The sequence below is a fragment of the Panthera onca genome, chromosome B2, assembly GCF_046562875.1.
Source record: "Panthera onca isolate mPanOnc1 chromosome B2, mPanOnc1 haplotype 2, whole genome shotgun sequence".
Taxonomy (NCBI): Eukaryota; Metazoa; Chordata; class Mammalia; order Carnivora; family Felidae; genus Panthera; species Panthera onca.
Window position 1 is genome coordinate 49,149,598 of NC_138343.1, and position 23,525 is coordinate 49,173,122.

A 23,525-nucleotide genomic window follows, 5' to 3' on the forward strand; every position below is an offset into this window, starting at 1 on the left:
TAGGAGATGGGAGAGCAAATCAGTTATCACGCAGGAGCTCAGTTTCCTTATCCATGCAATGAAACAGAGGATTCACAGAATCATTTAGGTCTGTGATATTACTGTTCTAAATCTACTATTAGAGAATACTCCAAAAGTTGTAGAATGAGTTGCTTAACTAGAAATATAATCCAGCTCTCTAGAATTGCCATGAGGATCCTAAACTAATTTCTCTCTTGTTAATATTATACTTATGATATTATGAAAAAGTAACCATTTTCAGCATAATTTGGCCTCAATTGTATCTTTAAGACTTTAGAAAGCAACCGGGACTTTGCTTCATTTCATTAAACAGGAACCTTATCTGTCTTCCTTACTGCTGAGTATTCAAGTCTCAGAAAGCATATTTGCCACTGAGCAGGCCATCAGTGAAGCAGAAAGAAACAGAAGGAAGCAAGAGGAAAGGGACAGAGACAGGGACAAATCTATATGTAAAACTTGGGAAAATCATATCAGAGGAATTATTTTCTCCTTAATATTTACTAATTTGCCACAAATTATCATCCAGAAGAAAGTTATTCATGAAAGCACATACAGGTTTAATGACATCACTCTTATATGGATTACTGTTCATTTTTAAACATGACATTTAATATGTTCACTTATACTTAAGATTACATTAATGCCAAAAAAATGAAGTTGTTAAAGAAATGGTATTCAATGTATTAAAAGTTACTGTCCCTAAAATAATGTGTTAGTTTTTTTCTTTGTTCCACATACAAAATAACGTTGTGTCAAACCTATATTGAACAGTCATTATAAAACAAAAATTTTTAAAAAAAGCCAAAATAAGATGGCCAGTTTCCTTTCCAACTTTCTTTGCTCTCTGCTAATTTCATACTAATGACTACTCCTTTTTTCTTATAAATTCCCTTCTTTGTTTCAATATATTATTTTCTTGTCATTTCATTTTCCTTCTCCCTGCATTGCTGTTTCTTTTCCATCCTCCTTCCTGAGCTCAGTTTCTTCTATCCGCCCTTTCTTTAACACCATTGGTACTCCCCCAAATTGTAGCCACTTACATACACTGAAATCTAATCTTGAGGTGTATGAGTCCACCTATTCAACAAAAAACTGTGAGGGCTTTCTATGTGTCTGACACTATTACAAGCACTTTAATAAATACTCAATTAATTCTCATACAACTCCATGAAATAAGAACTGTTATTATTCCCATTTCGAAGGGAAGGAAACTGAGGCAGAGATAGATCCTGTAACTTACCCACAGTTGTTCAACTAACAAGTGGTAGAAAGGTGATTCTAACCTCATACTACCATTGACCCAGATCTCCCAACCTGAAATGTGGCATGGGTTCTAAAAAACTCCTCACCTGACATCAAAATTGCTACTAGGTTCTAGTGACTTTTTTACACACTCGGTATTTCTATAATTAATTATTCCTTTTTATTTCCAGTGCCCTAGTTGATTCCTTTACAAGGTCTCTCCTGAAATGTCTTACTATCTTCTCACAATTTACTGTGACCCTTCCAATATACTGCCTCATTCCCCCCACCTTCCACTGCCAGGAGTGATCTTTCTAAGACCAAATCCAATTATGTCACTTCCTTACCTAAAACTATTCAGGGACTACCCTCCTCACAACCTTCATGATAAAATCCAAACTCCTTAACATAATGTATAAGGCCAAAAAGCTTCACTGGCTACCATCATTCTATAAAACCTACAATGCAGACATACATATTCCCTATATTTCCTGAAGGCATAATTCATTTCCACAAAGATGTGCCTTTTGAGATCTCTTCCTTGATCTTTAAGCCCCTCCAGGTTGGAAGATGGGACTCTTCCAATTATGTTTTTACTTATCTGTCTCCACTATTTTATGGAGACATTTCTTGCAAGCTAGGGTTCATGACTGATATTTCTGTATATCCAACTTCTCCCATAGTACTTGGCAAACAATAGGCAATGAGCAAACACATGACAAATTAAAGAATGGACACAAAAATGAAATACTTTAAGCTTATCTCAAGTGTTGTATCAGATTAATGAGATAATCACTGCACAAAGAATGAAACTGAGTTTGGCATTTGTGATGCAACTATAACCCTCTAAGCAAGGCTTTGATATTAAACTTTCCTTCTATTTCTATAGCATTCTATCTTTCTACTCTACTAAAAGTCAGTTGATACCTTCTGCCAGCACAAGTTGACTTAAAAGGACCACCAAGAAATATAACTCCACAATGTTAGGACTTGGATCAAATGGCATCAAACAGCAGACATACTTTGGCAGTGCTCTGTGCCAATGTCCACATCTATTAAGTTTGTTTACTAACCAGTCTTATTATCTATTTCATGTTGGGATTTCTTTAGGGTGTGGTAGAATTAGACAGATGGGTTGAAAGTCTTCCTTCAGGCATAATACATATAAAATTGGGCAGATGGGTTCTAGTAATCAACCTTTAGGCCTACAACACATGGACAAAGCAGGAAGAAAAATAATACACAACTGCCGACTAATAGGTAAAAATATAGTGGGGAATAGACAAATTTTAAAATAAAATATGAAATGTATAAATCAAAACTGGAAAGTTTCCATGTTACTTCCCTTCAAAAGTATATATTTTCAGGTAACAAGCTTTTATTATAGTAGTAATTGAACTGAGAAACCTAAAAATAATTTACAAAAAAAAGACCAATCTTAGCAATAGCTGTCCAACTGAAATACATTTTCTAGTCAGAAGAACAAGGTTCAGTTTTATTAAGTATTTCTATCAGTTAGCTGGATGAAGATTTTATAAAATATTAAATAAATGAGCAAACAAGCTTAATCTGAGAGAAAAAGATCAGAATTTAAAAGGATTTCCCCCTTGTGGAAAAATGGATTGAAATGATAAAAAGGTAAGTTAAAAGTATTACATTTAGATCCCCCTAGAACTGAAGGGAAAACAAAATAATCCTTACACAAGTGTACAATGTAGAGATATGTATTAGAGGCAGGACACAAAAAAGAGTAGGAATTTGGGGGGCCTGGGTGGCTCAGTTGGTTGAGCTTCCAACTCTTGATTTCAGCTCAGGTCATGATCCCAGGGTTGTGGGATCAAGCACCGTGCTGGGCTCTATGCTGCACGTGGAGCCTGCTTGATATTCTCTCTCCCCATCTTTCTTTGCCCTTCCCCTGCTTGTGCACATTCTTGCTCCAATAAATAAATAAATAAATAAATACATAAATACATAAATACATAAATAAATAAATAGAATGTAAGAATTACAGTTCACAATATAGTTGGCAGGACCAACTGCATAAAGGGCTGGACAGAGAAGGTAGTTCAATGTTTGGAAATATTAATAAAAAGATGGTATCTATTATGGTAGCTAGAAGCTAATTGTGCTGGAGAGCTTCTGTTAATGCCTCCATTTTCAAAGTCTGCCTTTCTTTCCTCTGCTCAGTGCCCCCAGGATACTGTTGACCTGCAGGTACTACATTGAGCTCTCCTTCACTCTGAGCTCCGGTTGGCTTTAGTCAAATGAAGCACAAGCAGGAGGTGAGGAAACAAAGAAAGTGAGATCAAGGTTTTTTTTATATCTATTAGCTGTTCCTTGTACTGAGTTAGTCCCAGACACAAAAGGTCATGGTACTTTCTGCCAGTTATCTCCATACATCCTCTGCCATCTCTAATTCCAGCAATGACTTCTTTTTCTCACTCCTTTAGGGCAAAGGGTAGTAAGGATGCTCTGCTGTTACTAGCCCTGGGGAATTCCCCGTGCCATTTGGATTTTTGTGACTCTCTCCTTCATTAACATTTCCTCAAATAAGTCCAATTCAGTATGACATCTATTTTCTGCGAGCACCCTGACAGATAAACTGAAACATCAAATACTTATTACATGCCAAGCACATAGAAGAAACTGTTATGTTTAATGGTTTTAACATTCCTCCAAGGAAGTTTCCATTTTGCCATGTACTTTACTGCTGAATAAATGGATGTGTCCAGAGGGTAATTTGCTTAAGGTCAAACAGCAAGTAGGGTAACCAACATGGATTTGATCCCAAGCCATTTGACTTAGAGCCCATGCTGGTCACTGCTATACTCATTTGACTCTGTCAGGGTCCACCCAGGAAAAATTCTTTCCCTCTGGCTTCGTACTCTCATAGGAATTGAACAAAGTAGTGTTTAAAGGCAATGTCAGGGAGTGAGGGATCTCATAACTCTGAGATATGTGAACCGAGTACAAGTTTGTAAAATCTTTCTGAAAAGCAGTTTGACAACATGTATCGAGGACTTTAAAACATAGATTAATCTGAACGAGAAGAACTCCAAAGACAACCATAAAACAAGTAACAAAATGACAATAAGTAAATACCTATCAATAATTACTGTGAATACAAATGGACACTCCAATCATACAGTCTGGTCAAAAGACATGGAGTGACAGATGGATAAAAGGCAAGACCCATGTATATGCTACCTACAAAAGACTCATTTCAGACTTAAAGATACATGCAGATTCAAAGGGACAGAAAAACATTTATTATACAAATGGAGGTGAAAAAAAAGCCAGAGTAGTAATATTTATATCAGACAAAATAGCTTTAAAACAAAGACTATACCAAGAGACAAAGAACACTACATAATCATAGAGGGAATGATCCAACAAGAAGATATAACAATTGTAAATATTTATGCACCCAGCATGAGAGCAACCAAATACATAAAGCCCCCATTAACAAATATAAAAGAAGTAACCAGTAATAATACAATAATCGTAAGGGACTTTAACACCCCATTTCCATCAATGGATTGATCACCCAAACAGAAAATCAGCAAGGAAACGGTGGATTTGAATGACACATTAAACCAAATGGATCTAATAGATATATTTAGAACATTCCATCCTAAATCAACATAATATACACATTCTTTTTAAGTGTACATGGAATATTCTTCAGAACAGATCACATGTTAGGCCACAAATCAAGTGTCAACAAATTCAAAATGATTGAAGTCATACCATGAATCTTTTCCAACCACACTGCAATGAAACTAGAAATCTACCACAGGAAAAAATGTGGAAAAAGCACAAATACATGAATATTAAATAACATTCTACTAAACAATGAGTGGGCAAATCAAGAAATTAAAAAGGAAATCAAATAATATATGGAGACAAATGAAAATGAAAACACAATGGTCCAAATATTTGGGATGCAACAAATGCTATTCTAAGAGGAAAGTTTATAGCAATACAGGCCTACCTCAAGAAACAAGAATCTCAAATAAACAACCTAAACTTATATCTAAAAGGAACTTAAAAGAAGAACAATTAAAACACCATATTAGTAGAAGACAAGAAATTATAAAGATTAGAGCAGAAATAAACTAAAATGAAACTAAACAAAAGAACAAATCAATGAAAATAGAAACTGATTTTTTTAAAAGATCAGCAAAATTGATAAACCTTTAACCACACTCTTCAAAACAAAAGAGAGAGAAAACACAAATAAATGAAATCAGAAATGAAAGAGGAGAAATAACAACCATATCACAGATACACAAAGTATAATAAGAGATTATGAAACATGATATGCCAACAAATTGGACACACTAGAAAAAATGTATCCATTTCTAGAAATGTATAACCTCCCAAAAACAAATCAGGAAGAAATAGAAAATTTAAACAGATCAATTAGCAGTAATGAAATTGAATCAATTATCAAAAAAATTCTAACAAAAAAAAAGTTCAGAAGCAGATGGTTTCACAGGTAAATTCCAGCAAACATGTAAAAAAAGAGTTAATACCTCTTCTCAAACAATTCCAAAAAAAAAAAAAAAAAAAAAGAATAGAAAAGCTTCCAATTTCATTCTATGAGGACAGCAGTACCCTGATACCAAGTACGACAGAAAAAGAGAACTATAGGCCACCATCTCTGATGAACACAGATGTAACAATCCTCAACAAAAGATCAGCAAACTAAATCCAACAATACATTAAAAATATCATTAACCATAATCAAGGGGGATTTATTCCTGGGATACAAGAATGGCTCAATATTTACAAACCAATCATTATGATACATCATATCAACAAGGGAATGGATAAACATCATATGATCATTTCAATAGATGCAAAAAAAGCATGTGACAAAGCATAACATCCATTCATGATAAAAACCGTCAACAAAGTAGGTTTAGAGGGAACATATGTCAAGATAATACAGGTCCTATATGAAAAAAACTACAAGTAGCATCATATTCAATGGTAAAAACTGAGAGCTTTTCCCCTATGGTCAGGAACAATACAGGGATGTCTACTCTCACAACTTTTGTTAAACATAGTACTGAAAGTCCTAGCCACAGCAATGAGACAACAAAGAGAAAGAAAAAGGCAGCCAAACTGGTAGGGAAGAAGTAAAACTTTTACTATTTGCATATGTCTTCATAGTATATATAGAAAACCCTAAAGACTCTACCAAAAAACTACTAGAGCTGATAAATAATTTCAGTAACGTCAAAGGATACAAAATCAATATACAGAAATCCATTGTATGTCTATACACTAATAATGAAGTAAGAGAAAGAGAGATTAAGAAAACAATCCCATTGCAGCGCCTGGGTGGTTTAGTCAGTTGACTTCCGCTCAGGTCATGATCTTGCATTTTGGGAGTTAGAGCCCTGCTGTCAGTGCAGAGCCTGCTTAGGATCTTCCGTTCCCCTCTCTCTTTGCGCCTCCCCCCTGCTCATGCTCTCTCTCTCTCTCAAAACTAAATAAACATTTTAAAAAAGGAGAAAGAAAACAACCCTCTTTACATTTGCATCAAAAATAATAAAATATCTAAGAATAAACTTAATTAAGGAAGTGAAAGACCTATAGTCTAAAAACTATAAAATACTGATGAAAGAAAGTGAAGACAACACAAACAAGTGGAAAGATATTCCATGCTCATGGAATGGGAAAACAAATATTCTTAAAATGTCCATTTAACCCAAAGCAATCTATACATTTAATTCAATCCTTATCAAAAATACCAATAGCATTTTTCATAGAACTAGAAAAAATAATCTTAAACTTTGTATGGAACCACAAAAGACCCTGAATAGCCAAAGTAATCTTCAAAAAGAACAAAATGGGAGGTATCACAATCCCACATTTCAAGTTACACTATAAAACTGTAGTGATCAAAACGGTATGGTACTAGCACAAAAAGAGACACAGATCAGTGGAGCAGAATAGAGAACCCAGAAATAAACCCACAATTATAAGGTCAATTTATCTTTGACAAAGAAGGTAAGATTATGCAATGGGAAAAAGAAAATCTCTTCAACAAATGGTGTTGGAAAAATGAGACAACTCCATGCAAAAGAATGAAACTAGACCACTTTTTTATACTATACACAAAAATAAACTCAACATGGATTAAGGACCTAAACGTGAGACCTGAAACCATAAAAATCCTAAAATAGAGCACAGTAATTTCTCTGACATTGGCTACAGCAACATTTTTCTAGATATGTCTCCTGTGGCAAGAGAAACAAAAGCTAAGAGAAACAAAACTAAACTACTGGGACTACACCAAAATAAAAAGCTTCTGGGCCACAAAGGAAACAATCAATCAAACTAAAAGCCAACTAAATGGGAGGAATTATTTGCCAATGACATATCTGATAAAGAGTTAGTATCCAAAATCTATAAAGAACTTATAAAACTCAATTCCCCCCAAAATGAATAATCCAGTTAGCAAATGGACAGAAGACACGAATAGACACTCTTCCAAAAAAGACCAACAGATTCTTAATTATAGAGAACAAACTGATAGCTCCCAGAGCACAGGTGGGTGGGGAGATGGGAAAATAAGTGAAGGGGATTAACACTTATCATGATGAGCACTGAGTAGTATATAGAGTTGTTGAATAACAAAAATCACTGTATCATACACCTGAAATTAATATAACACTGTATGTTAAGTATACTGGAATTAAAATTTTTAAAAATGTTTCGGAACTAGAAAAAGTAATTGTTGCACATCACTGTGCATGTAGCAAATGCTCCTAAGTTTAACTTGAGTAAAGTTATGTGAATTTTACCACAATTCAAATAAAAACATGCACTTATCCTTAGGCCCATTAATTCTACTTACAAATGTCTATCTTAAGGAAATAATCAGAGATATGAATAATGATTTGAATTCTAAATTGTTCATTGCATAGTAAGGTACTTGGACAAAAAGAAATCTGAATAACCTTGATATTCAACAATAGGAAAATGGTTAACTAAATTATTATACATGCATGTATACATACTCACATAGATATGGAATATTAACATTATTAAAACCATGTCCTGGAAAAAGAATGTGCTGAGGAAATTCTCACATTGTTAACACAGAATCCAAAAGATTATCACATTGTATACTCTATGTTTTAAAGTGTGTATGTGTATGTGTGTATAGGCATGTGCCAGAAAAAAATGATTTAAAGACAAGACTACAAAATATAACTGTGGTTATCTTTACATTTGGGAATATGAATGATTACTTCATATCTGTTATGTAACTTCTATTTGCTTTTCTCCACTTTCCAGTTTTGTATTGGAAAAATAAAAATTATTTTAAAGTATCAATAACTATGATTAAAAAGATATCACAATAACATAACTATGTAATCATAATAATAATGATTACAATAACTATGATTTAACTGTGGTTAAAATAATAGGAACTGCAAAATCTGAAAAAGAGAATATTCAAGAAAATGTGAATGAAGGGCTATCAAGGGAAGGGAATTTGAAACTCATCCTGTACAGATCAGATCAAAGAACCTGAACCAACAGTTATTAGAGAAAGACAGACTGACTTAATAGAAGGACAGGAATTTAAATAGAATTTTTAAAAATGAGAACAGGTTATCTTAAAATGTTTCGATTTTTCTGTCATTGGAAGTATTTGAGAAATGGCTTGACCATAATTTTTGAGGAATCTTCACAGTGATTTAAACTCTAGACAGGTGGTTAGACCTAGAAATCTCTTTCACCAGAGATTCTAACATTTGGATGCTACCTAATAAAAATATCTAAGTATTTCCATTCCTCACCATCAGTAACTTACTTCTTTGGGGTAAGGTATTACTGTTCCTGGGAATTCTCTTTTAACTCCTTTGGGGGTGGGGGTGGGAGGGGCAAAGCAGATTGCCTTACTGAGTTCAAAAGTAGTTCCTTTGGGGTCAGAGTACATTTTTTTTTATCATTGTATACTTACTTCTTCCAACACTTCCAAGTATACAGTTCACCTATACGAACTCAGACTTTTTATTTGCATAAGCCAATGCACCAGACCTGACTAATACACTAACCTCCAGATCTACACCAACCGCTTGTCCCTTGGCCTCACCAACATGCTTCATTTCTTACCCGGGGTAGCCCCATCTCCTGGCATCTACTGAGCCTCTGGCCCCTCCACTAGATTCCCAGAGAGCCATGAAACATAACAAAGAAAGACCAAGTTCATGGGTTTGGGGTGAACAAAGTGAACTTCCACCCTTCTCCCCAGCTGCTCCCCTTATTGTCCCAAGATGTGGTGACTCTATAAGGCTTCTCTCAAGGCACCTCACATAGCCAAGCAAATAGCCCTGTTTCCTTAAGCAGCTGTGACCATCTTGTGTTTGCTTTCCCTCTTTTTTCTTTCACTTCCCTTTTGTCACTGCACTGTGATTATTTGCCCCAGTAAAGCATTAGCACATATTTTGCTTTCAGGTCTGTATTCCCAAGGATCCACACTAAGATAGCAATTGAAATTTTACTGTGAGTTAGTTAACCAAAAAATGAATCCTTCTGAAAGCATGAGCCACAGGTAAACTCTCATACAAAGGACCAAAGGGAAGAATTGATCTGTGGCCTGGAGAAGGACAAGAGGACTGCCATGTGCAGCAGCTGGAGGTCCCTAGGGCCAGAAACATGGCCTGATGACAGTGGGTGGACATCCAAGAATGACCGACCAATCAAAGTCACTTCTGTCTGTGTTGTCTAAAGCTTGCAGAGGAAAAGTTTTACTAGTAAACTTGTCCCTTGCCTTAGCCCTCCCCAAACGCTATTAAGCAACCTGCTAGATGATACCATCATTTCCCAAGGCCCTTCTCACAGACTTTAATTCCCATTATGCTCCCAATCCTTGTGCCCTCTACTCACCAACTTTCAGCTCCCCGCCTACAATGACCATGCATGCCACACTCAGAACATTGCTTCTGTCCACAGGGAATTCTAAAGTCCCCATCACATAGAGGCCTTTGAGGAATGGAAGATTCATATCCACAAGGACAGTCCTGTCTGAGGAAGAAAAAGAAATTGCTCAGACACATAAGCAATACAAGAATTTCCTTCTCTCCTCTAGTGATTTACCCTGAGATTCTCTAGGCAATTTAGGAGCTGCTTATGTTGCTACCAATGCCAGGCCGGGTGCAGCAACAAGAACAGGTAGTTTTCAAAGGACTAGGCCTTAATAAAGAGACAGGAGTTTAAAAAAATGCATGATTAATAAATTCTTCCATTGCCTAAAAAAACAAGTGTTATGGCCAAAAGGCAGTGTTTATGCCTCAAACAGCTCCCCCAGGCCTACTTTAGTGCACATGTATAGGAAAGTTCCCTATCCTTTGGCCCTTCCCTTCACTTTGACTGTAATTTCAGGGAGGCAGAGAAGCAGAGATATGACCTTGGCTTCTGAAGTCAGATGATTTGGATGTGAATCCCAGCACTGCTACTTATTAACTGTATGAACCAACACATTTACCTTTCTGTGCCTCAGTTATCTAATCTGTGAAATGGGAATAATAAAAATGCCTGCTTCATTCACAGGGTTCTTGTGAGGGTGAAATGAGTTCACAAATCTAAAGTGCTTATACAGTACTAGTAAGTAATTCTCAATCTCCTAATTCCTACAATGTAAAGCAAAGGTCTAATGTGTGCTCAAGAAATGCTGGATATTTTCATTACTGGTACTGTTGTCAATTAACCTGGCATGCTTGTAGAGCTCCTCTGACAACACAAAACCGTTGTTCTTCATCGCCCATTTCATAAAGTTTCCATACAACTTCATAAAAAAAAGAAAGATTTTTGTCTGAAAGTAACAATAAGGCAATACATGAATAAAAATTCTTATTTAAAACAGAAAATATTTTGTGTATGCCAAAGTATTAAGTGTTACTTTCTGAGGCTTAGTAGTAATTCAACACAAATTAAAGATCTCAAATAAATGTTTCTACTTAAATTTCAAGTACCATAATCAGTGACACATGTAAAGGTTTTAAGGAATTTTTTTAACATAATTTCATGTCTCATTCCAGGAAACAATGTACCCTGCTGTTCTAAAGGACCTGCCCTCCACCAAAGTAATTTCTCATAGGGTGTCTTTTCTAGTCCCTACTTTGCTAGTTATAAGACTGCCACACCTTCCTGTGACAGAGACTCTAGGGTTGTAAACCAAACAATTTCTCTTTTCCTACGGGGTTCATAGCTAGACTATCTTTTCTAGCCTCCTCTGCATATGGTGAAGCCCATATGACTGAGCTGTAGTCAATAAAATATAGGAAGGATTGAAATGTGACCTCTCTAGGCCTGGTTCATAAACTCTCCGGTAGGCACTTTCTCCTTCCCCTTGTCTCTCAGTCGGACAGTAGAACAATGGTTCTCAAGGTATGGCTGTGGTCCAACAGCCACCACCTACTCACCCATTCAAAATCAACCCAAGTTTTAGCTCTGCTAGTAAGATATTCCCAGTCTCCTCACTGGATCCACCACTCCTGCCATGGAAATCTGTCTCTGGTTTGCTATCCCATACCCTATACATTCTAATATCAGAACACTAAAACATATTATTATTACATCCAAAATTAGTGTGTGTAAGGAGATGATTGTCACTGGGCTGGTCCTTAGTGTAATTATGCCTTTCTCACCCACTGTAACTTTCTTATGGGAATCCATTTTTAACAACCCTTGTGCTTATTGTGAATTCATAGATAAAGTTGTTGGGTGGCTCAGTCAGTTAAGCATCAGACTCTTGATTTTGGCTCAGGTCATGATCTCATGGTCATGAAATCAAGCCGCATGTCGGGCTCTACATTAAGTGTGGAGCCTGCTTAAGATTCTTTCTCCCTCTCCTTCTACCCCTCCCCTGCCTGTGCTCTCTCTCAAATAAATAAATAAATAAATAAATAAATAAATAAATAACAAAAAAAAGATACAGTTGCTAAATAAAGATTTCCCAGATCTGCGGTGTTTAGGTCCCTACACAACTTAAACTCAAGAGTACATTGGTAACAGATACAAATGAACCATCAGGCTAAGACGAAAATAAATAAATATTCCAATTTTATCTCTGGTGCTTTAAAAACATTCAAACAAAAGAGTGAAATATCCAGAGAATGTTCTAGGTTTAACACACATTTTGGAAGTTCATGAGTTTAATATGACTTCAAAATTAAGATGCAAATTATTTCAAGCAAGCACCTTTAAAAATTAAAAAAGTTCTATGCCAATAACCCCTATCTATTCCAACCTATGGCCCAAACTACCAACATTTGGCTGCCAAGCCTGATTTTAAAAATGATTAAATTGCTTCAATAAACGTTTTATCTCATCTACAGAGTACTCACATGCACAAAAGCATGATATTAGGCTTCGTTTTAACATACTTATCAGTTAAAATAGGACAATTTCCGTCCTTTTGGTCTTTATCACATACTCCTTTTAGAAGAAATTTCTCCTTTTGATTGCCCTATCCATTCCAAATATACCAACAAATTTCACACAAATTGCAGGTAGCTTAACTATTGCAAGCTCCATGAGAACAGAGACCACAGCTGCAATTCTCACATTTACTTGCTCAGGACCTTGAACAGTAGATACTCAAAAATAACACCAAAGAACATACACATACCCCACATGTAAAATCTAATAGCTATACAAGAGGAACTATAGGATGAAGACAAGAGTAGAAACATTGCTCTTATTTTACTTTGAAATTGCCTGGATCTGTCTAGTCACCTTTTCTTCTTTCTTTTCCTCCCACGTGATGTGTCAAATCTTGTTGAGTGGTAGGAATTCAAAGATGAGGAAGACATGTTTCCCATCATCAGATGAGGACAGATAAACAAATAAGTACAATGCGATATACTTGAAATGATAATATAATTGACCTTTGAGCAATATAGGTTTGAACTGCATGGATCCACTGTATTTGATAAATACAATATGGTACTTTAAATGTCCATTATGTTCCTTCTGATTTCCTTAATAACATTGTCTTTTCTCTAGCTTACTTACTATTGTAAGACTACAATAGATATTATAAGTAACCTACAAAATATGTATTAATTGTTTCTGTTATTGGTAAATCTTCTGGTCAACAGTAGGCTATTAGTAGTTACATTTGGGGGAGTTCAAAGTTATACACAGATTTTTGACTGCACAGCGTGGGGGATCAGCACCCTAACTCCCATGTTGTTCAAGGTCAACTGTATATTTTTTTCATTAAATGGAGGTTGACCTCATCTTTACTCCCAACTACTTCAAAATAGAAATTCTATCAATGTGCTTAATAAAAAAAATTCTGTGAAGATGAAAGAAACAAATGCCCTATAAATATTTGTATCAAGGATATTTTGTACCATAATAACAGAGACTACAGCTATCCATACAAGAAACATAGGCAAAAGAATCCATTCCAAACTAGTCTCCAGAGCAGATCAGCTACACGTCCAAACTGACCAACCCTGAGCTACAATGACAGCTTCTAGTGGATTTCTATCTTTCCCAGGTGTGGAAAGTTAGGATCAATATGCCACTTTCTTTAAGTAGCTTCATTTCCATGAAATTATTCAAAACATTTCAGAAAAAAAAATCACTCAGTAACATTTATACAAACCACTTAAAAACATGAATGATAGACCACCTCTAAATTAACTGTGGCCTGATGCTTTTCATCTTGCCTTGCTTTGACCAAGGCTTTTCCATCCTGCTCTGTCAGTGACCAATCTATCCTACTTGAGAGAATGAGCATGGGCATATGGAGGGAACCATCTGGAATTTCTGTTGCTCGATGGGAGGCTGATGGGGGAACAGATCTGGAAAGAGACTCCAAAAAGAATTAACGAGTACCAGATGTAATTAAAGACTGCTTTTTCCCCCCCAAAGGAGTTTGGGACCAGCCTTGGGGTGGTGCCTCTTGGTTCCAAATTACACCCCCTTTCCACGTGTTCATCTATCAAACACTAAACATCCCACCATCTTTATTTTGGCATCTTGTGCCAAGCAGTGTTTTGTTTGTTTGTTTGTTTGTTTTCTCCCCTTAAAGAGTTGTATTTTGACAATTATAAGGGCAAAGCTTTAGAAATAATATCTGGAAATTTAACGCTATGAAAGAATCACCTGAAATTCCCCATATATCAAATGCAACAACAACAAAGATGCTTTAGTCTTCTGTACATGCACTAGCTACCCTTATGACCAGAAAGCCTGAGCCAAATCAAAAACCAGATGCCTCTGGACAGAGGGCTAGGGATTTTTTTGTATCAGGACTAATCTGGTTACAAAGCATTCCATGTCATTTTAACACTAGATTTAAACTCATTTTTTTTTTTTTTGCAGCAAAGTGAGAGAATCAAGGTCACTATTGTGTAGCATTCCAAGGGTCTGACACTTGTCTAAATCCTGCAGAAATGAGATCAAGGGCGAAGGGCACAGATCCTGGGAATAATGATGGGGTCACATTAACAGGCATAATTTAGGGCAGGCAGACCCACTACTTGTATGGTACTCACTGTATCGGGCCCCATAACTTAGGTGCTGAAGACAGTTTCCATTACAACCCTGCTATTGTCAAAAACACAGCCTACAACCAACTTTGGACACAGCTCAGACTTCTGAGGGAGAATGATGGCATGCAAGGGCAGAGCAGGACATACAAGGATTATTTGTGGGCTTGTTATGTTCCTGTATCTTCCATAATTAACAAGTACACATAATCGTTTTTACATTCAACCTTAGCCACAATATCTCCCATAAATATATGAACTAATGGAAAAGTTACATGCTAATGCCATTTAAAACAGTGATTGGTTGTGGTTTTTTTCCTCTGATTGCTTAGCTTTTGGTGAATCTAACGATTTATCCAATATTCTGTCTATACAATTTGTGAGAATGACTGGTACGACCAAAGAAGTACTCCAAAAACAGTGGAAATTCTCCTACATAAATATTTCACAGAGATGAAAGGTTAACATGATTGAAAATTAGTGTCAAGCAGAATAATATGCAGAGATGATGGTATTCATTTATCAATAACTCATTCCCTTTTAGAAAAAGCAGAACAAAGAATGCTAGAAGGGAAGGTTGCATTCGTTCTATAACTAAATTCTTTTCAAAGAGCTGCTCACTTTATACCCTGCCTTTTTTTTAAATCAAATCCACACAGGTGGTTTCTTTATTCTACTCTTACCTATCTTTTTTTTTTTCAAACTGGTCTTAAAAATAGGCAGAAGAGGCAGTTTTCAAAGTGCCCAGAGGCACATGATTCAAGACTGAAAGCCAACTTCCCTAACTCCTTGAAGAAAAACCATCTGCCTGCCTGTGTGTGGGGGAGAAGGAGGGAGGTTGGAGGAAGAGCTGCTTTAACTTTGGAAAATAAATACTCATCCCACTCCCCACTCTCTCTGTGTCTTTCTCAATCACATACAGACATGCATGACTCTCATAGTAGAATCAACATTTTAAATTATATTTTAATTGATCAATAAAATGTTTAACATACAATGTTTATCTCTTCCTCTAGTCTATACCATCTGTTCTTCAAAAATATTTGAATCTATTTAATAGGAAGGTCTTTAAGCAAAACTACCAACTGTATCAGATCAATCCTCTGAATCCCAAATTCTGAAAGGAAAGTACCAGAAGGTGCTGCTGTTTTCATAAAAAAAGAAAAGAATCTGTGCTTTCTCTCATTCCAGGCTTTGTTTTATCTGTTAAATCTTTAGATGGTGTTGTGCTGCTGTTCTCTCCATTAGACCTCAAAGAATTCATAATGATCCAATTTGTGTTGCCATTTTAAAAAACCAACTTGGATATTAAAAAATAATATATAATAATGATATATATATAATTATATATATGATATCATATGATATATACAATGATATATAATCAACATAAAAAAAGCTGCACATATTTAATGTATACAACTTAATGAGTTTGGAAATAAGTGTATATCTATAACCATCATTATAAGTTCTATCCATCTTTTTCAAAAGTTTCCTCCCACCCTTTTTATTATATTAGTATTATTACTATTATTATTATTTTGTGATAATAACACTTAGCCTAAGTCTAGCCTTTCAGCAAATTTTTAAGTATATAACAGTATTATTTCCTATGGCCACTCTGCTGTACAGAAGATCTCTAAGATCTATTCATATTGCATAACTGAACTTCATATTCTTTGTCTACTACCTTGCCATATCCTCCTCCTCCTAGTCCCTAGCAACCAGTCGATTAAAAAGATGGCTGAGGGGTGTCTGGGTGGCTCAGTCGGTTAAGCCTCTGACTTCACCTCAGGTCATGGTCTCACGGTTCAGGGGTTTGAGCCTCACATCAGACTCTGTGCTGACAGCTCAGAGCCTGGAACCTGCTTCGGATTCGGTGTCTCCCTCTCTCTCTGCCACTCCCCTGCTTGCACTGTCTCTCTCTCTCTCTCTCTCTTTCTCTCTCTCTCTCTCTCAAAAATAAAATAAACATTGAAAAACAATTTAAAAAATATGGCTGAGTGACTGGGATCTCATATGTGGAGTTTAAGAAACAAGACAAATGATCATAGGGGGGAAAAGAGAAAGGAAAACCAAGAAACAGACTCTTAACTATAGTGAACAAACTAGTGGTTCCCAGAAGGGAGATGGGTAGGTGAATGTGTGAAATAGGTGATGGGGTTGAAGTAGTACACTTGTTGTAATAACCACCAGCTGTTGAATGGAATTGTTGAATCACTAAATTGTACACCTGAAAAAAATATGACACTGTACGTTAACTAACTGGAATTTAAATAAAAAAATTTTAAATCAAAATATTAAAAAAATTAAATGGGCAAAGGAACTGAATAAACGTTTATTTAAATAAGACATACAAATAAACAACAATTTATATAAAAGGGTGCTCAATATCACTAATCATCAGGGACATACAATCAGAACCACCAGAGATATCATCTCATATCTATTAGTAGAACTTTCATTAGGAAGAAAGAAAGAAAGAAAGAAAGAAAGAAAGAAAGAAAGAAAGAAAGAAAGAAGAAAGGAAGGAAGGAAGGAAGGAAGGAAGGAAAGAAAGAAAGAAAGAAAGAAGAAAAGGAAAGGAAGGAAGGAAGGAGAAAGAAGGAAGGAAGGAAGGAAGGAAGGAAGGAAGGAAAGAAAGAAAGAAAGAAAGAAAGAAAGAAGGAAGGAAGGAGAAAGAAAGAAAGAAAGAAAGAAAGAAAGAAAGAAAGAAAGAACAAAAACAAAAGATAACAAGTATTGATAAGGAATTAAAAGGGTACCCTGGTACACTGTTGGTGGAAACAGAAATCGGTGCAGCCACTGTGGAAAACAGAAAGGAGGTTCCTCAAAGAATTAAAAATAGAGCTACCCTAAGATCCAGGAATCCCACTTCTGTGTATAACCCAAAGGGAATGAATGACAACAGGATCTCAGGGAGCTATCTGAATTCCCATGTTCCTTGGTGTTGCCATTGGAGACAAGGTCCATGGTGCTCTGATGGCTTGGATGTCTTGAGTACCAAAAAGAAAACCTAGACCTTGTAATCCCCAGAAGATCTAAAAGTGAAAAGTATACATTTTGTTAAATATGAGGTCAGATTTTAAAATACAGTTTGGCTTTATCCACATAATTTTATTACTCTATGAATACTATTACCACTGATGAATCTGTACTAATCATGTTTAGGGAAAAAATCCCTCTTCAATCCTTGTAGTGAAGGATATTTACATACGTGGAAAGACATGAACTAGTAGCTCTCAGGTGATGGAGTTATTACATTTTTTTCTTGTTACACTTAATGTCAAAGCCAAAGGAGGCACAGAACTTATTTGTCTCCTTAAGAAAAATAATGAGACAGACTTCTAGTTAACAAATAAATTTTCACACTTTAACCCTGAAGAAAAAACAATATCTATAAAATAAATGATTCATTCCTGAAAGAAGCTGTTCAGGCTTAGGCCCATGTAGCAAACATTCTATTCAATGAATTTAATTCCCCCATCAAATATTTTCTTCTTTGAAAATTAATCCACTCTTTATGTCTCTGCTTGAACTGAGAGAAAGCAGTATGTCCGGAAAAGGGTGAGATTTTAATTTTTTTAAGCTATTTTTTTCCTCAGGCTTTCAATTGTTTCTTCTAACTGTAAAAAAAAAATCCTAAAACATTATTGAATTTCTTTTAAAAAGATGTTTGTATGTATTTGTTTTAAAAAATTATATCTATTATTTCATAAATATATAATTAATGTTTAAGAGCAAGCTTAGAATATAGTACCTGATTAATAAATATTGAGTAAATAAACTCTATTCTATATTTTAATATGTTGTATCAAAACTTATCATTTTTGGACAAACTAGCCTATATTTTATTTCCTAAATTCATAAAGTACTTATATATAAATAAAAAAATTACTTCTGTAGAGATATAGTGAAAGTTCTCAATATTTCCATATTTTCCATGGTTACATTTTATGAAAATTCACAAATTTTTAAATAAACTACAACAAATTATTTTTATTTAATGCAAAGAGTTCTTGCTTGGGGGTTCCAAAATAAATTCATTTCCCCTTGAATTTAGATACTGTCCCAGAGACCATGATGTTTCCTAGAACTTTTATTCACAATTCTAAGTATTTCAACAATAACATCCAGATTTTACAATCTCTGCCAAAAATCCCAATGCTCTAAAGTATCTCCATGCTGCCTGGCAAAGTTACTGAAATCCCCATTTTTAGAGTTAATCCTTTTTTATATCCAGGGTATCCAGAAATCCCTAAGAGAAGAATGATATATAAAAGCAATATTATTGACTGAGAGATGTATTCATTCATCCATTCATTTCACTTAGCAAATATTATCAAGTTGTGCTGTCAGATACTGACATGTGCCTAGGAAACAAATACAAATAAAACAAGGCTCTCACTCCACAAAGAGGAGTGAATATTTTAATGAGATTGAGCAGGTGAGTTTTTGATGGAAGTAAGACGTAGATCTGAATCTTTTTCAGTATTTCCTTCTGATACCCACCAAAATAATCATGGCAAGACTCAGGTAATGTTCCTTTTTTTTTTTTTTTTTCCAACTACAATTTATTTTTTTTTATATTATTTTTTATTTATTTATTTATTTTTTAATATATGAAATTTACTGTCAAATTGGTTTCCATACAGCACCCAGTGCTCAGCCCAAAAGGTGCCCTCCTCAATACCCATCACCCACCCTGCCCTCCCTCCCACCCCCCATCAACCCTCAGTTTGTTCTGAGTTTTTAACAGTCTCTTATGCTTTAGCTCTCTCCCACTCTAACCTCTTTTTTTTTTTTCCTTCCCCTCCCCCATGGGTTTCTGTTACGTTTCTCAGGATCCACATAAGAGTGAAACCATATGGTATCTGTCTTTCTCTGTATGGCTTATTTCACTTAGCATCACACTCTCCAGTTCCATCCACGTTGCTACAAAGGGCCATATTTCATTCTTTCTCATTGCCATGTAGTACTCCATTGTGTATATGAACCACAATTTCTTTATCCATTCATCAGTTGATAGACATTTAGGCTCTTTCCATAATTTGGCTATTGTTGAGAGTGCTGCTATAAACATTGGGGTACAAGTGCTCAGGTAATGTTTCAAAGTAAGGAAGACTCTATCTGTTTCTCTCTTCCTTCTAGTTCCCATCCATTCCTGAGAACTCACTGCTCTCATCTGCTCATAGCTCTCCAATAACCAGTATCCCACTCATGTCCCATCTACCTACACTGCACACACTTCCAGGGTCTAAATGATTCTATAGTTTCAGTCTCTTCTCAACTGTGCCCTCATTTTATCCAGGCTCCAGTCACTAGTACCTGACTAATGAAGAATTAGTGTAGGAAAAATATACTGGCCAATTCATCTGTGTCTCTTTGCCCAAAAAGCAGTCTGGTACAATGGAATCCTCACCAGATTAGAATTCAGACAGACCAAAGTTGGAATTCCAAATAAGCCATTCCTTGAAAAAATTGCTTACCTTCTATGACTTTCCATTCCTCAAGTGCAAAATAAGATCAATAATACATTATGGAGGTGGCAGTAAGGATTAGGTGAAGTACCACATATACAAGTAGAACAGTGCTTGGCATATAACAAGCATAAAGTTATTAGCTATCACCTGTTTTATATATGCAATATATATTATTGCATATCTACTCTATACCTGTTGCTCTGCTGTTTGGTGAGGCAAAGAGGCACAATCCTTGCTCTTATGAAACTTAAAATATTTTTTAAATGTTTATTTATTTATTTTGAGAGAGAGAGAGAGAGAGAGAGCATATGTGAGTTGGGGAGGGGCAGAAAGAGAGAGGGAAAGAGAGAATCCCAAAGAGGCTACATGCTCAGCAGAAAGCCCAACATGGGACTTGATCTCACAACCTGAGCCAAAATCAAGAGTCAGCTGCTTAACTGACTGAGCTATCCAGGCAAAAAACTTAAAATATTTTAGAGAAAATTGACATTTAACCATAATCACACAAATAAATACATGGCACAAACTGAGCTAAATGGTAAAAAGGAAAATGAATGATGTTATGGGGATATCACACTCTAGAGAAAGTAGTATACATGAAAAGCAAGAGACTGGAAACAGACCCATATGTTCCAAAGACCGAAAAGCAGCACCAGGGCCTGTAGAATCTTGAGGAGAGCAGTGAGGCGAGGGGCTGGAAAAGTAGGTGAGGAAGGAGATCAAGCAGGACTTTGGAGGCTCTGTAACAAATTGGAGACTTTATCCTAGGAATAACATTAAGGCAGGAAAGGCTAGAAAGCAGGGAGATTACATAAGCAATTTGTGATTTAAAAAGAGTAGATGAGGGCAAGAGCCGCAGAAAGGGAGTAAGAGGAATCCTAATGGTTTATCCAACATGTGATGATGCAATGATTAGGGTGGTGAAAGGAGAGATAAGAAAAGCAGACAGATTTGAAAAATAGCTTGGAATAGAATGTACAAGATTAGTTGAAGTGTCAAGAACAACTCAGAGCAATGGATAATGGAAAAGATGACAAATAGTGAAATAGGAAAAGCTGGAGGGGGAGCAAGCTGGCAGCTGGGAAGGTGAGCCTTGGGAATGGAAGAAGATATATACAGAGGATTCTCTCTGGGTTGTTCTAGTTTGAGATACCTGTAAGTCATCCCAGTGGAGATCTCAAGTTGAAAGTTGGACATACGGGTCTCATGCATGGAAAAAGCAAAAAGATTAACTGGCTTCCGATGTTGTCTATAGGTTGATGACTATCAAATTTATGTTCTCAGGAATCACCAAGGGAGAAAAGACAGTATGAGGAGAAAATACTCAGTATGTGGAAGTCAATGAGAGCTCAAGGGAATTATTGTAATCATATAGATATATAAAAAGATGATTGTATGCTGCAAGAAAGTACAATGAAAGAGGGAAATCTGCAGATAGGAAAAGAAAAGAGACAATTGAGGTACCTGAAAAGCAAGACAGGTTTTTCAAGGCCAGACACAGAGAAGAGCAGGTGATGCTGACCTTTGAGAGAAGGTAAAGCACTTTCTCTGATAGAGAAAGGAGAGAAGATAGGAGCACGTGCAATCTATATACATTCACCTCTTTTCAAGAGGAACCTGAGGGTTGGTACAAAGCATAAACATTAAATACACTGAAAAATTGTGAAGTTAGGACACACCTTCAGCTTGCCTCTAAATCATATAATATAAACACCAGACTCCACTTGCCAACAAGCAGTCAGGGATGACCTCTAATTACAAAACCCCGTGTGAAATAAATCTATATATGTGGGCATTAGGCTTAGTATTTCCCTAAGAAATTATATTACCTTAACAACATCTGAAGGGTATTCTTTTTAAAGTAACTGATGAAAATTAAATAAAGATGAAGGCTGTAGAAACACATGAAATTATTAATGTTATTGACGTGTGTGTATATTTCCACATATCAAACCAAAAATATATTTGAACTAGGGGGTCGTTTTAGCCAATCTCAAAAAGAGATTGGTTCCATACTGCAATGTGGGTAAACCTTGAAAACGTTATACAAAGTGTAAAAAGTCACTGTATAATTTCATTTATATGAAATTCCAGATTAGGCGAATCTAAAGAGACAGAAAGTAAATTAGAGGTTGGTTGGGGCTGGGGGGGATAGAGGGATCAGGGAGTGATTGCTAATGGGTATGGGGGTTTTTTGCTAGGTAATGAAAACATTCTAAAATTGATTACAGTGATGACTGCACAACTGTATATACTAAAAGCCATTGAATTGTACACTTTAAGTGGATGAATTATATGGAATGTGAATTATGCTTCAATTAAGCTCTTAAAAATGAAGAGGTATTTACTGCATTAATACGGAGAAATTCTCAAATTATATCTTTTAAAGCAAGGTGCAACACAGTTTATAATATACTATCATTTACGTAAAGGAAATGGTTAAAGAAAGATATATCTATATAAGTGTAATTTAAAATTTTTTTGTATATGCAGCACAGAATTTCTCTAGAAGGATACCCAAAGACTTAGTAATATTGTTTTCAGGAAACGAAGCTACATGGGAGACAGAGATGAAGGGAAATTTTCCAATGAGTTTTTTTGTGTTTTGTTTTGAATTTTGAACAATGTGAACTCATTATTTTTAAACATTTTTAAAAATTGTAACTGAAATTAAAAATAAGTGTTATATTTTTTATTTACTATAGGCAAAATTGTAAGTGTGTGTGTGTGTGTGTGTGTGTGTGTGTGTGTGTGTGAGAGAGAGAGAGAGAGAGAGAGAGAAATTGAGAGTCTTTTCTTCTCTTATTGTCTTTGCCAGACTTATAATTTGTATCCTCTGCTAGCGATGCCTTGAGAAAGAGAGTTAACTGTCTGCTTTTTTTTTTTTTTTTTTTTTTTTTGACTTTCTATTTCTAGTGTCCCTTGGTTTACATTTTGGTATGTAGTGCTCCTTTTCCCATTTATCTGCATCTTTGCCATTTTTACGTTTGGATATTTGTGAAATGCTTCCTGCTGCTTAGTATCTGTGAATCCAGGAAGACTGACTCTGCCATTGGGATTGGGGTTTGGTCCAATGTCTTAATTTGTTCTGATTTCAGGTTTTGCTTACTAAATTAATATTTAGACAAAACCAAACTCCAGTACCTTGCATAGATTACACTGCCCTCTGGAAAGTTCTCCGTATTGCATTTTTACTCACTCTTAGTTCCTGGAGACAACTTCATAAAACAACGATTCATGGGTA

At 35.6% G+C, this 23,525-nt stretch overlaps 1 protein-coding gene across 1 annotated transcript in view; it reads right to left on the reverse strand.

Moving 5' to 3' along the window:
• The window catches only part of PKHD1 (PKHD1 ciliary IPT domain containing fibrocystin/polyductin), a 479,232-nt gene that overhangs the window by 176,729 nt on the left and 278,978 nt on the right, over positions 1-23,525 (reverse strand). The window contains exon 52 of the mRNA XM_078446999.2: positions 10,180-10,317. Coding sequence (XP_078303125.2) covers positions 10,180-10,317 — 138 coding nt within the window. The remainder of the gene's footprint in view (positions 1-10,179; positions 10,318-23,525) is intronic.